Below are 15,476 nucleotides of genomic sequence, written 5' to 3'. Positions count from 1 at the left end.
ACCATTATCCTAGTTAATATTTATCACATTTTTATCTTCAACTTTTCCAGATAAAATAGAATCACAGATATGAGTATGGCTAGATGGATATGTTTACTAGAGAAAAGCAATTGCTAGATTTTGTATTTTTCTATTTAAACCAATGTAATAATTTTTTGGCATTTGCATCAGCTAGTTTAACACTTTTTATGTTGATTTAAATTAGTTTTATAAAAATTTTTGTCAAATACTTTGTGTTTGTGTTTTATACTTATACTCTATTTTTTGTTATTGTCTCCTCTCCTGCTTTACATTTACAACAAAATTTTCCTATACATTCAAAAGTCAGACATTCTTTATATCTGTTTTTGAGTATGACTACTCAGTTCTTTTTTCTTGATGAATAGTATTCCACTGGAACATAAACTGTTTTGTTTATCAGTTTGCCTCTTAGTAGACATCAGTATGTTAGCTATTATGAATCAAGCTATTCAGAAGATTTATGAATGTTTATTTGTATACACATGGTTTCATTCTACATTACTAATGCATTAACATGTTATATATCAATGCATTAGTTTTTTGCAAACTCTGGGGTAGGGACTGGTGGCCTGTTTTTATAAATAAAGTTTTACTGGAATACAGTCACCTTCTTTGTTCACACATTTTCTTTGGCTGCCTTCAAACTACAGTGAGTGATAAATAGTTGCAACTGAGATCCTGTGGCCCACAAGCCTAAAGTACATGCTGTATGGCACTTTACAGAAAGAGTTTACTGACCCCTGTCACAGCACATACTCTGCATTCAGTTATATTCCTCCGAAGAGTGTTTTGAGTTTTGTTTTCACAAACAATTAAGTTTGTTAGAATCAAACTAGAAACTATCTTATCTGCTGTGGATAGCACTTCATATGTTACATCAGTTCACTTTTTCCTTATTTTGAGTATGTCCTTTGCATGCATGGTACAGGTGCCACATAAAGACCTAAGCTTCTCTGATTCTCTTCTTTTTGGGGCTCCCCTGGTGGCTAAAGAAGACGGTAAAGACAGTAAAGAATCTGCCTGCAATGTAGGAGACCCAGGTTTGATCCCTGGGTCAGGAAGATCTCCTGGAGAAGGGAATGGCAACCCACCATGGGCAGAGAAGCCTAGTGGGCTATAGTCCATTGGGGTCACACAGACTCGGACATGACTGAGCAACTAACACTTCAAGTTTTGACAGCTTTGACTGCATCCATTTCTGTCTTCATGAATCTAAAAAGAATGGCATATGTTACTTTAACCATTGTGTCATGCCATGACCACAATCCACTGTCAGATCAAAGCCACAAGGACGATGAACTCAACTTGTGCCGATTATTTAAGCTCCCCTAAACAGTTGATCTGCCTTTGTTCTACATTCTGAAACTACCAGAAAATTGTTTTTTGCTTTCATTCCACAGTTTATGTTTGTTAGCTACAGGAGAATTGGTCTTCTGGGAACTTATTCCACCATTCCAGAAGGGGAATATTTTTATCTTATATTTCTCATTCTTACAAGGAAAGTCTGGATCATTTTTCTTTCAAATATTTCAAACAATTCCCTCTCACTTTTTATTCTTTTCTTTGCATGCATGCTCAGTCGTGTCCAACTCTTTGCGTCTCCATGGACTGACTCTTTGCAACTCCATGAACTGCAGCATGCCAGGCTCCTCTGTCCTTCACTATTTCCCAGAGTTTGCTCAAATTCATGTCCATTGAGTTGGTGATGCTATCTAACTGTCTCATCATCTGCTTCCCCCTTCTTTTGCCTTCACCACCACCTGGGATTCATTAAGTACGTATTGACAGTTCTTCATTCTCTAAATTTCTTCTCACTCCTTGATTTTCTTTAACACACCAAGATGTGTTCTAATGAGGGGTCCTTTGAAGCTTGCTGCTACGTTTGTTGGCTATCCATAGACTATATTTTTCTTGACATCTGTTACTGTACTTCTACCACTAGCAGTCATGAAGCATATGGAGTGAAGGAAGTGAAATAGAAGAGATCACATTTACTTAGCTGTCAGTGATCAAATTATATCTGCTAAGGGATAAAGTTTTTGAGATGTAAATGTGATTTCTAGTATTTCTTCTCATTAAAAAGGTTTATAATAATGACTGAAGTCCAATTATTACTGTTTTATGTAGTAAATATTTATTTAGATTTATCATCATTTTTGTCAGGTTCTTTGATCACAAGTGCTTTTCAGCCCTTCCCTGTGAGATCATATTCCTCTTGAAGTATAACATTTAGAAGTTCCTTTGGGGAAAATCTGTTGGTAGTAAACATTCGGTTTTTGTTTCCTTGAAGAGTCTTTGTGTAACCTTCAGTCTTGAATAAAATTTTAGCTGAGTTCGGAAGTCTAGATTGACAGTTATGTTCTTCCTCTCTCTACTTTGAATACATCACAAATTCACTTTTTTTTATGTTTGTGCCAAGAGACCATCTTCGCTATTTTCCTAATCTTAAAAGGAAACTTTCAACATTTTATGTTTTTTTTGTGATGTTTGTTGGAGATTTTTATAGATGTCCAGATGTCTGTTAACTTTGAAGATGTTTCCGTCAGTGGCTAGATTGCTAACTTTTTTTAACGAACGGATGTTGAATTGTGTCACAAGCTGCATATCAAGAGATACAAAAATCATAGATTTTGAAGTTTTTATGTACTTGATTGTATTAATCAAATCTCTAATATTATAGTAGCCTTGTATTCCAAGAAAAACCCAACATGATTGTGATGGTTCATTACATTTTTTTCATGGATTGCTGGATTCAGTTTGTTAAAAAAATGTGTAGCATATTTCAATCTAAGTTCATAAATGAAGTAGATCACTATTTTCATTTTCTTTTCAAACTACTGTCTGGTTTGGGCATCATGATGTGTGTTTAGAAATATTTCCTCTTTTTCTGTTCTCTAGATAGTTTATGTAAATTGAGAATTTAAGTGTTTAGATCAGTTGTATTCTTTGTGGGAAGATTTTTAATAATCACTTTTGATTATTCTGTGGGGAGTTGGTGATGGACAGGGAGGCCTGGAGTGCTGCATTTCATGGGGTTGCAAAGAGTCAGACACGACTGAGCGACTGAACTGAGTATTTATTTTTGCCTTCTCTTTTTTGTTGATTAGTATTAATATTATTATTTTCCTCAAAGAACTACATTTCAGCTTTTTCTTATTTCTTCTGAATCTTTGTGTTCTATTTTTTGAATACCTCTCTTTCTCTTTCCCTTACTTTGTTCCTCTTTTTCATCTTTAATAATACCAAGGTACCCTCTGATAGAAAAATTATTTTTGAAAATATTATCCCATACTGAATTACACTTACAGTCAGACATTACATTATTGAAATTGTAGTTTGGAAGATAGTTTATGGACAAACAAGGAGTTACATGTTCAAGATTTAATTGCTGCTTCCCTGCATATGCACTTAATATTTTTTATTTTAACATAAAATTTAGAACATGTTAATGGATCTGTTTGCTATAAAAAAAAATGGGTACACGTTGTCTTTGAAGATAAATTATGATATCTATACATGGACAGTTAATCTTCCATTTAAATTATTCCATTGAAAAGATATAGTTTTTCATGTAAACTTTTTAAAAGCCTTCTTGAGATAAACATCCAACTTCATTTATGTTTTTATTGGTCATTTCTTATTATAGAGGAATAAAAAAAGAATGTTATATTATTTTTGTTAGTTTGCTAGGAGATGCTGGGTTACACATTTCTGTCCTGGATTCCTTTGCACAGCATTTTAAGCATTAAAGTTCTTAATTGACATATTAAGAGATTTCACTAATTAAGTTGAAACGAATATTTGACTCTGGCCTGTGAAACACACAGAGACCATTTGGTTCTAACAAAATACATAACCCTGCCCCTCTTAAGAAAGAGTTTGGTGTTACATAGCTCTAGTATCACATATCTGAGATTTTGCGCTTCTCAAGGTGAAAACAGTCCATCCCATTTCTTCCATATTTTATTTCTTTACTTTTGACAGTTTGGTTTGAAATCCTGAATCTGAGTTACCTTTCACAATGAGGTTATAATTTACTTACAGTAAGATCCCAGAACTATAGAACATAATGAGTAAAGAGATCTCCTCTATGAGAGATTTATTCTACATGACTGTGCTTATCTTGAAAAGCTGCCAAGTTTGCTTTTATGCTCTCAGTGCCTCAAGTGGGAATCAATTAGAGTACCTGCTGTTTTGAATAGCAGATAATGGCTGAAGGTCAGAATTTAGACCACCAACAGTGTTCAACAAGCAAGCATGATTTTAAAACTACAACATAAATAAGATTTGTTTTTTAGTTCAATATACATTGCTTGACTAATGAACTTGATTAAAATAATTCATGTTACAATACAACTAAGCTTTACTGAAAATAAATAAAGCAAAATTCTTCTTTGGTGGAAAATTCAGCATTTGACCCCATAATTATAAAATTTTATTAACAAGATTGTCTTGGAGGAAAAAGAAAACTTTTAGGAACTAAAATTCTCAGGTTAGATATCCACTAATTCAAATATAAATGTGTCCGCAAAAGTACATGATAAACAGTTAATCTCTCTGCTTATTTTCAAGAGTCAAAAATATTACAGAGAAGCTATTTGATTTAGGCATTCTTTAAAATTAGTTCCTGGATAAATTTTTGATGAATGGTATATGCAAACAATAGCTCATATATTAAACTAAATCATATTCTAAATATAATAAGTATTTGTATGAAATATTTTTAGGCAGAAAAACTGTCACAGCAGATAAAAGTGTGTGAATAAAATATATCACACTCCTGCCATAGAGTATTGAATTTTTAAGAGCTTTTACGTTCTGAAATCTAAATTTTTAAATAAAGAATAGGAAAATAATATTTGGAGAGTTGTAAGAAATTCGGAATTGGAGATGTAACAGACCTGCTTGAAAACTTAGTTTGAATATATCATCCCCAAAGTATTTAGTAGATTTGGGTCATAAGTTAATTTTAACTTTGCAGTGATTTTCAATCTGTTTTGAATACCACTGCCAGGGTAAACCTCCTAAAATAGCCTTTTTATCTTATCAACCTGCTCGTCAACTGCTGAGTGGCTTCTTTTTCCCTCCAAATATGGAGTCCCTAGTCCATCCTGGCACTCAGGATCTGGTTTTCCTATCTTTAAAATCTTGTTCACTACTCCCTTCCCTTATATACATCCTCCCATCTGACTGATCTTCTCACCCTTTCAAAGACTGTCTTTCACATCAACACTTGTTCTGTCCTTATCAACCTGCTTGCTTCTGCCCTTTTCTCCAAATATCTGGATAGGTAGTCACACAATCATCTTCAAGATAGATCACCCTAGTTGCTTTAAGTATGCCACATGGATTTCATATTTCTGTGTAATTTGTTAATAACATGTTTGTATCTCAGAAACGTCATCCATCCTATAGACATAGAAAGTCCTTAAGAATGTGGTAGTTGTGCCTTTTTTTCTGTCTCTCTGGGCTGCCATAACTATAGAATTCTCTTCTTTCAGTGTTGCTGTGTTTATGCTATTTTATCCCAGTATTTTTGTTTGTTCCTTCAACTTTTCCCTAGAAAAAGTTAAATGTATTCTGGGTATCTATGATGCATTCGTACTGTGGCAAATTGACTGACAACAGTTATGGGAAATGTGCCCACCAAGAATCCCTGTATCACATCAGGGGCCAAGGCAATGTAATGAAATAGTGAAGTACTAACATGGCATGTGGCATACAGCAAAGCATAAGTGAGGACAGACTTTAAGATAGGAGGCATTAAATTCATACCATAGGCACATTTCTTTGATTCTTCCAGTTTGGTTCATATAATGTGGTATAAATAATGCTTTTAGCTTACCGTTTTCTGTTGAAGCTACACTTAATCTTGCATAATCATACATGTTTTTATTTAAAGAAATTTTAAAATAGTTAAATTTATGAAACATTTTACCTTTATATCAGTTTTCTCAGCACTATAAATAAGCCATAGACTATTTCAACTGTAAGTTTAATATTAAAGGTACTCAAAGGATATTTTCTTCAAGTCATTTCTGATGTTCTATTAAAATTGCTCTCTCAAACCTTATAGACTTAACCTCAAAAATGTGATGCCTTCCCCTTATTAGTTATTATACCCTTGTTTTCAGCATGTTATTTGCACAGGGTTGTGGTGCAAGGTGGAAGGGGAGAAAGAATGCAAAACCAAACTAGATCCACCAATGGATGGAACTGATTGTGACGTTGGTAAGGTAAGTTATTGGTGGTGCTATCTGAAATATAAGACTATTAAGTGAAACTTAAGAAGAAACTTCCGTTTCTCCTATAAGTATAACCAGTGAGACATTTCTTCTGCCAGTTACAAACGTATCTATCTTAACACTAGTGGAGTACTTTTAGTACATATAAAAATTTCAGCATTTCGTCTGTTTTCAATTTTAACACATGGCTGTTTTTTAAATATCAGCTGTATTTTTTTTATTGTTGATTATAACGGTGTGGAGAATTGGATATATCTGTATTACTTTAACAAAAATTAAATATTTTTACTATTAAACTTAAATATAAGTATTCACAAATTAATAAAAATAGTAAAATTTCTCAGAGCTAGTTAATCGTTTAAAGTATAAAGTATTGTCTTAGAAGAGCCACTGAGTGTAATTTTTCCTTGTCATTTCAAGCATCATGAATAAAATATTCTAATTAACATTCGGGAGATTAGTAAACATTTGACTGTCTTAAGTTGTTAAATGTGTTTCATAGGGCTGTAGAAATTTATTAGTATATATTTCCAGATCATTTTAATTGCTGTAAAAATTAATTTTCTTTTATACATATGAAGGAATTAGATCCCATATAAACTTTAATTATAGCTAATATAATCAAAATATAGTACACTAGTTTGCATAATTTTCCATTTTTTATTTTATGAAGGGAAAGTAGAACAGTTATTACTTTGCTCATTAGATGTAAGATCAGAAAACTTGCCTCTGAAGACCATGAATTTTCATTACATTTGAAACAAATCAGCAACATAACGATTACTTGGGGTGAATTACTTAGTGAAAAAAGTTATATAGCTAGTTTAAAAACACATCCACTTGAAAAATGGACAGAAATGGAAATCTAGCAATTCCACTTCTAGAGTTTTGTCCTAAATAAATTCTTAACACATGTGCACAAATACAGGCATGTTTGCATGTACACATACATATACTTACGTGAGGATATCACTTGCTGTGGTGAGAAATAAGAAAAAACAAAATATTCATTGGAAGAGGAATGGTTCCAGTGTAGCTGTTCACAGAATGAAGTAGATATATCTGTATTAACATGAAAACATCTACTAGACATGGTGGTTAGTATAGAGACATGTCTGAAAAATTCATACTTTATATGGTACCGTTTGAGATTTAGGAAAAAAACAATTTGTGTACAAATGTGAGTATACACACAGAGTTTATATATTTTTAAGCTCATAGGAGGTGGTTTGAAAACTTAAACTCCAAATTATAATTAGTAGTTAACTCTTGGGACAGAGTTGGAATTGATGGATGGAATAAAACAATTGACAATAAGGGAGAATACAACTTTTCTCCTGACATTTCTGGATTGTTTGACATAAACCTATAGTCATTTATTATTTCTATGATTTCTTTAATGAGAAAAGAAAAATGTACAAATTAAGTCCCAAATAATAAAAAAAGACTAGAAGTATTTTATCACCCAATGCAATCAGCAAGAAAATGGTTCCTTGATAGAGAACTTCTGTGAAATATCAGTCAGTTGTTTACATACTGCCAAATGTGTTTTCTGTAAGCTTATGCAGAGAGTCAGAATTTGGATTTGTTTTAAATTATACACAAAAGTACAATAATGTGTGTATATTGGGCAAGCCTCATGGTATTATGCTGAGTAATTTATTGCTTGAGTCATAAAACTCTGCACCAGCAATAATTTTCATCATCCCTGAAACACGAAAGCAGTAATAAACAGAGATAACCAAATATTCAGCCACACATCTTCAAACATCACACAGTCCATTTGTCTTACTTAGTTCTTCATTAGCAATTTAGAATCTGTTCATTTTTATAATCTGGTGTCCTAAATATTTTTCTATTGTTTTTGTCTTTTGATATTTATGAGAATAAATTGCATTCTTGAGTTCTCTAAGATAAACTTATTCTTTCAGCAATCACAATTGTAATTATTCATTAAAAATAAGTGTTTCATTTCCCTATAATTGTGCTAATGATATTCTCAGTGGTTCTGTAATGTTTTGTATATTGAAATAACTAATGAACTTCTCAGTTCCTCAGGCCATGTGGGCTTCTTCAACTCTCCATCTGTTCCAGCTGTTGTAGGAGCCATCATGAAAATAGCTTCCAACACTCTGAAATTGAGGGCTATAGGGCTAAAATATTTGGATGCTTGCAACCTTGTGCTGAATACTGCTAGCTCAGTACATGGCAATCCGAGAACCAAAGCTGAGAATTTTGTAATGTGTTACACTCGAGTGATGTTAATTGAGCTGTATAACTAGTTCACCTAAGAGCATATAATTATTAAGTCGGAGAAGGTGCCAACGAGGATTTTATGATTCATAGTTATCTACTATTTATACACAGCCTTTTCCAAATTAAAAGCAGCCTGTTTTCTTTCTTCTCCTTTTCTCTTTATAATACTGGCATCTATGTTTACAGTTATATTAACAGAGATCTGTGAGTTGATAAATGATTTGATTAAAACTAAGAAATGTATGTTTTTTACTTGAAATATTTTCTAGGAATGGGAGGATGGAGAAGGAAAGCTAAATACCAAGTGACTAAAATATTAGATTGTATTGTAGGATGCTGCATAATATATTTTAATTATTTACTTTCCTAAGTTCTTAAGTGATGAAATTATTATCATCATGCTTTATTGAAAAAATGAAGGTTGTAATATCCTTAGTCACAAATTTACATAAGGAGACAGTTTATTGCCTTCTTTCTTCCTCTTATTTCATCTAACAATATATATACAAGAAGATTTAATTAGACAATAATATTTCCATTGTCATTTTCAAGGACCTCTTCCAATTGGGTGTTTTCTTCAACTTCCTAGGCATATTCACATAGAAATTAGAGAGAAGAGAAATATAGTCAAACTTTTTTAGGTCATATACTATCACAGAAAGAATCTCTATTATAAATTTCCTTAGCATTTTTATAGATTATACTGAATTATTCAATATAAGAAATTTTGAGTTCTTTAAACCTTGTGTAATATATGTTTTAAAACTAAAAATTGCAAATGAAACAAAACATGCTGCTAGAAAATTCATGAAAAGCATTAGGATCATTTTCCATGTAAACTCAATAGAATATATTGTATAATAATTAAGCAAAGCACTTAAAACTTTCCCCAGTGTTGAAACAAAGCTCCACCTAGAAGACACAAAAGCAAGTTTTCCATAGTTTCACCCAGAGAGTTGGTTATCTGAAGTTAATGGACTTTAACTATTATACTATGCTTTCTTTAAATTTCACCGATTTCAGGATATAAATTTAGCTTGTATATCTGTTTCCATTTCTCTTCATCTGCCAAATGTGTCTAGTTTAAATGACATGCAAGTCTAGATCTGGGTCTTTCCCAGAATATTTTTAGTTCACTGTGAACTCTAGCCCAGCCTTTCAATGCCAGCTTACCACTAAATGGGCGAGGAGCTGTGATACGCACTTGGGGGGTAAAAATAAATGCCCTTCATGTAGGTCAAATCTACTTGACCAATTGAAGTTTGGCAGGGTTCACTTTGAGTTGATTTTTGTCCCCCCCCCCCATGAATGGCACAACATCATTAAATCCTTAAAACCAGTAAGTTATTTCAAAGTTTTCACAAGGTCTGTTTTTTCCCCCTTATACAATACTCAGGCTGAATCTTCCTACAAAAATCTCAATTTATTTAATGTCAATCTTAGCATGTCATTATACTCTGAGTTATTGAGGTTTGGTTTTGTTTCTTCCCAAGCCTGGATGTAAAACTCTTTGAATCTGAAAGAGATTGAATTTTGTTTTAATTTTATTGAAATATAGTTGATTTACAGTGTTGTCTTAGTTTCATGTATACAGTAAAGTGATTCAGTTATTACATATACATGTATCTATTCTTTTTTAGATTCTTTTCCCCTTATAGGTCATTACAAAGTACTGAGTAGAGTTCCCTAAATATGACATGATTAGAGAAAATCATCAGGAACTATTTATTACATAGAAAAGCCTAACTGGGCTCACACAAAACTTTGTAGCATAGTTTTATAAATTCTTCTAAAAAAGCATTTAAACACATATTTTCAAAATAAGTTTTAAAGAGACAGATCATTTAAAATCATAATAGAATTTTGATGAGATTTTTGGAAACATTGATAAAATTAATATAATGATATATAATTTGGTGTTATTAGTATTTTTATTTTGGTTAATCTATTAAATCGTCAGTATGGGCTATGCATTGTGCTTAGTTTCATTCAACCTCTGCTAAGTCTATTAGTTATATATGATTTTCATTCACATTTTGAGATGGGAAAACTGAGGATCAGAGAATTGCTATGATTTCCCCTTATAAATCATGTTGCCACTGGTGCAGAAAATTGTTTAGAGCTAGTATGATCATCTTGCTCAACCCTTGTCATTATACAATCACTTATCTAATTTTTTTAATCTTTACTTATTATTTCCAACATGGTTTTGTTCAGTTAATTTTTACCTTTAATATCTTTGCTGTGATCATAATAGATCTGATTTTTCAGGAATAAGGAGAAATTATTGTGGCTCAGCTGGTAAAGGATCTGCCTGCAATGCAGGAGACCTGGCTTCCATCCCTGGGTTGGGAAGATCCCCTGGAGAAGGGAAGGGCTACCCACTCCAGAATTCTGGCCTGGAGAATTCCATGATCTGAATAGTCCATGGGGTCGCAAAGAGTTGAGCATGACTGAGTGACTTTAAAAAAAAAAAAAGAAATTATAATAATCTCTCTATCCAATTCTGGCAACCATTCCTCAGTGACTGCAGAAAAAAAAAAAAAAGATTCTTTGGTTGCTTTTGTTTAAAATTAATGATAAAATAAATATAAAAAAGAAAATGAACACACTCCTTTCTCTTCTGTCATTGCTGTCTTTCTCATGATGGAAACTTAGAAGAAAAAAAAAGAAAAAGCAATGTAAATGAAAGTGCTAAAAGTGAGTCATACTCTTTGTTTCTATTTGCAAGGAGAGAGTACCCTGAAACACTGACATTTCGAATAAAAATGGCTGGATTTGCTAAAATGTCTGCTTCATTCTAGTCAAAGACATTTATATCTTACCTACCATTGATATCTTTACCTACATTTATATTACCTACATTTGTATCTTACCTACAAAATATGAACCTATTTTTTGTTCTTCTCTATTACATTATTGTTTTCTCTAGAGCATGTTAGTTTTTATTCCCTGGCTGTACAACCCCCACTCCCCCTTTCACCCTGTCTCTGTCACAAGCACTGAATTCTCAGGGCTATAGTACAAATACCCGTGTGCTATTTTTATGACAAGACTGTGTGACCTGACGTGAGAACTGGGAGAACTGGACCAGTGAATTATTACTGTGACATTAAGCACGTGCCACCTAATTTTTGGTCTTTTTCAATTCCACACGTTTGGGGCTTTAGCTGACCTGATTTAATCGCAATTCCAGTGACTCGATAGGCCAGTGAATGATTTTCCATTGTGCCCTGATTTGTTCACCTAAGACATAACTTTTGGAATAGTGGTGTAAGGCTGGAGAGTGTACCAGCAGGACCGCAGCACCTGGACTTGCGGCCGGAGAGTGGAGCATGTGGAGTCCCTGTAGCCGAACCTGCAGTTCTGGGATCAGCAGTCGAGAGCGCAAGTGTCCTGGGTAAACGCAACATTCCTGGGTTGGGGGAGGGCATTGTTTTCTTCAAGTTTGAAATAAAAAGGTTTTACTGATAAACCATGTCAGGGACCAAAGACACTTCTTCAAACCCAGTCCACTTTGGAATACAGAAAAGTCTCTCAAATTATTTTGTATGAGAACTCCCTTTGAAGAAGAAAATAAGACCAACCCTCCTAAGAGCTAATAGTTAAACACTACACAGGTTGTTTTCTTGAGAATAAATCAAATAAAAAACTGTGTTGACCCAAGCAGGGAGACATGTTAGGAAAAGTAAGTCACCGTTTAAAAGATCCATGAGAGGAACCAGTAGCTGAGAGGACTTCATAAAGACAGGAAATGAGGGCAGCATGAATGTCAGTACAAGCTGAAAATGTTGAGGAAGGAAACCCCGCTGAGCATTTGTACAGACAGGGAGCATCCAAGATCAGCTTGTTTGGCTCCATCATTCCTAGTGTGATCCTAGGAAATGTGTGAGAAAGTCATTTCAGTTTTATCCTTTGACTTTGATATGGATTCAGTGGCCCAATTTCTTGGCAAGTGATTTTTTAAAATGTGTGTGAAAATCTTACAAGCATCTCCTTAGAAATTCTTGGCTACACTCCTTCAATGGGAGTGTATTTTGCCCCTAGCTTCTGTCCTTTACCCTTCTATATCATTTTCATAGCAAACAGACTTTTGTTTCTCCCACACAGATCAAAGATTAGAAAAAAATACACATTTTTAAATAAACATGGATTTCCTACTGTTACTAATCATTTAATCTGTCCACATTTTCAAAAGTAGATTTAATAGAAAGGATTATCCCTTATTAATACAATGCCTTTTGATTTTTTTAATGAGTAGTTAACATAAAATAAGATAAAATTGATTATTTGTACTATCTTTTCTAGGCTAGGTTCTGAAGCAAGGGATTGTAATGGTCCCAGAAAACAATACAGAATATGTGAGAATCCACCTTGTCCTGCAGGTTTGCCTGGATTCAGAGACTGGCAATGTCAGGCCTATAGTGTTAGAACTTCGTACCCAAAGCATGTACTTCAGTGGCACGCTGTCATGGATGAAGGTATGACCAACCAGATCGCCACCGTCTTCATTAAGCAGATGTCTAGGTTTGCAAAGTGCTTTACAATAATGGTAAACGTTGTTTTGTAGTTTATGTTATAGGTATTTCAAAACTCTGCCTTTTCTGCCTTTATGACATGCCTCGGATGGCAAAGAATCTGCCTGCAATGTGGGAGACCCACGTTCAATCCCTGGGTCGGGAAGATTCCCTGGAGGAGGGCATGGCAACCCACTCCAGTATGCTAACCCAGAGAGTCCCGTGGACAGAGGAGCCTGGTGGGCTACAGTCCATGGGGTCACAAAGAGTCAGATTTGACTGAGTGACTAACACTTTCACTTTTGTGACATACAATAACCGCAAGCACTAACTAAAAATATATTTTTTAAATATAGAGGTATTATTATACACAAGCAATTTTAAAAGGGTAACAATACAAAATGCTGGTTAGGATGAAGAGAAACGATCTCTCATGCGTTGCTGGTAAGGTAAAATGGTACAGCTGCTCTGAAAATTAGCTTGGCAGTGTCTCAAATAACAAAGCATACACGTTAGAAAATGCAGTCATGGTTATTTATCTCAGAGAAATAAAAATTTACAACCACAAGAAAATGCTGTACATGAGCGCACATAGCAGTTTTATTTTCAATAGCCAGAAATTTGAAGCAATCAAAAAGGTTCTGAGTAGCTGCAGGATTAGCAAATGAAGGTATATCCGTGCCGTAGGATGTTACACAGCAGTACAAGGAACACACTGCTAATGTATGCAGCGACCTGGTAGATGTCAGAACGCTACGCAGAGTAGACAAGCCAATCTCAAAATGCCACATGCTGTATGATTCCTTTTTTATAACATTCTTGAAATCACAATAGCTTAGAGATGGAGAACAGATGAGCCGTTGCCAGGAGTTGGGGGTGGTGGTGGGAGAGGGATGGAGGTTCCTGTAAAGGGGTAGCACAAGGCAGACCTCATGCTCAGTTGCTGAGTCATGTCCGACTCTTTGTGACCCTATGGACTACTGTGTAGCCCACCAGGCTTCTCTGTCCGTGGGTTTCCCCAGACAAGAATACTGGAGTGAGTTGCCATTTCCTTCTCCAGGGGATCTTCCCGACTCAGGGATCCAGCCTGAGTCTCTAGCATCTCCTGCATTGGCAGATGGATTCTTTACCATTGAGCCACCTGGGAAGCCCCAACTAGAGATCTTTATATAAAATGCAGATTGGTTCATATCACTTTTCCACCTTCAGCATTTCAGAGCCTTCCCATAACTCTTCAGGTAAAGACCAAATTGCACAACATGACATGCTCAGCAAGACCTTCCTGTGTCTGATTCCTTCTCTTATCTCCTGCCTCACTAAGACCTCATTCTCTTTCTCTGCACTCCAAATACTGCCCTTGTTCCACTGCTTTCTTCTCCAACACATAGCCTCTAAATGTACTATTTCTTCAGTTGAAAGAAAATAATAACACAGTCTTCTAGTCGTACCATCTTTTAATAAAAGTTAATTCTGTATTCACAGATGCTTTGACCACAAACTTTGGAGTCTTCCCTTTCCTTTACGTTCTCTTTTACTGTGCCTTTGAAATATCAATAAAGTCACATTATCCATATCTTTAACATACATCCAGAATCTAATGATTGCCCAATATCTCCAGACCTGACCCGCTGGTATAAGCCACTGTGTCTTACCTGTGTGTTTATAGTAGTTGTATAACTGGTTGTTATGCTTGTGTCCCCATAGGTCCTTCAGTCTCAATCATAGCCAGAAGGATACATTTAAAATATCAGTCATGTCACGTTATTCTTCCATTCTGAAGGCAACAGAATGAGTTTTCCCAACTCACTAAAAGCCCAAAGTCCTTCTAATAGCTTTTGAGGGCCTTCCTCCCTGGCTTCCTGTTACACTCTTGCTTCATCTATACTGACCATCACACCCTTCCACCCACACTGGCTCCCTTGCTCTCACTAGAATAAGTCCAGGGCCTTTCTGTCTTAGTGTCTTGGAAAGTATTGTTTTTACTGGTGACTCTTTCTGGTCTTTTCTTAAATACTGACTCAATACCATTCAATACCTTGCCTTATTCTTTTTTTCACATAACTTATAGTGATCTATCATAATATTTTTATTTTATTAGTTTATGCTCCCCCAATAATGATTGTAAGAGCAAGACTTGTATTTTATGCATTTCTCTGTTTTTAGCTCTGTAAGCAGTGCCTGAACAGAGTAGACAATAAATATTAAGTGAAAGAATAGTGTCTCTTATGGAAAGTGACCTGTCCTGGTCCCTCTTCTCACTGACTGTCTTGGGATGATCTTACTGATTCACTAGGTTTTATTTATCATCCAAATGCTAAAGGAACACAGGCATTTATATCCAGCCAGATCTGTCTGTCCTGAGCTCCTTAGCTGTTTACCTGTATGTTGCATGAACTTCTCACTTAGCATCCTGTTCATCTCTAACTCAACATGATTC

General features: G+C 34.7%; 1 protein-coding gene across 1 annotated transcript in view; it reads left to right on the top strand.

Moving 5' to 3' along the window:
• The window catches only part of ADAMTS19 (ADAM metallopeptidase with thrombospondin type 1 motif 19), a 256,274-nt gene that overhangs the window by 151,417 nt on the left and 89,381 nt on the right, over positions 1-15,476 (top strand). Inside the window, exons 11-13 of the mRNA XM_081501839.1 lie at positions 6,156-6,257; positions 11,792-11,922; positions 12,831-13,003. Coding sequence (XP_081357965.1) covers positions 6,156-6,257; positions 11,792-11,922; positions 12,831-13,003 — 406 coding nt within the window. The remainder of the gene's footprint in view (positions 1-6,155; positions 6,258-11,791; positions 11,923-12,830; positions 13,004-15,476) is intronic.

This window comes from Giraffa tippelskirchi, chromosome 6 (genome assembly GCF_054371585.1).
Source record: "Giraffa tippelskirchi isolate mGirTip1 chromosome 6, T2T-mGirTip1v1.2.pri, whole genome shotgun sequence".
In the NCBI taxonomy this organism is placed as follows: domain Eukaryota; kingdom Metazoa; phylum Chordata; class Mammalia; order Artiodactyla; family Giraffidae; genus Giraffa; species Giraffa tippelskirchi.
Note: the sequence above shows the minus strand (reverse complement) of the source record. Positions and strands in the feature narration are given on the sequence as shown.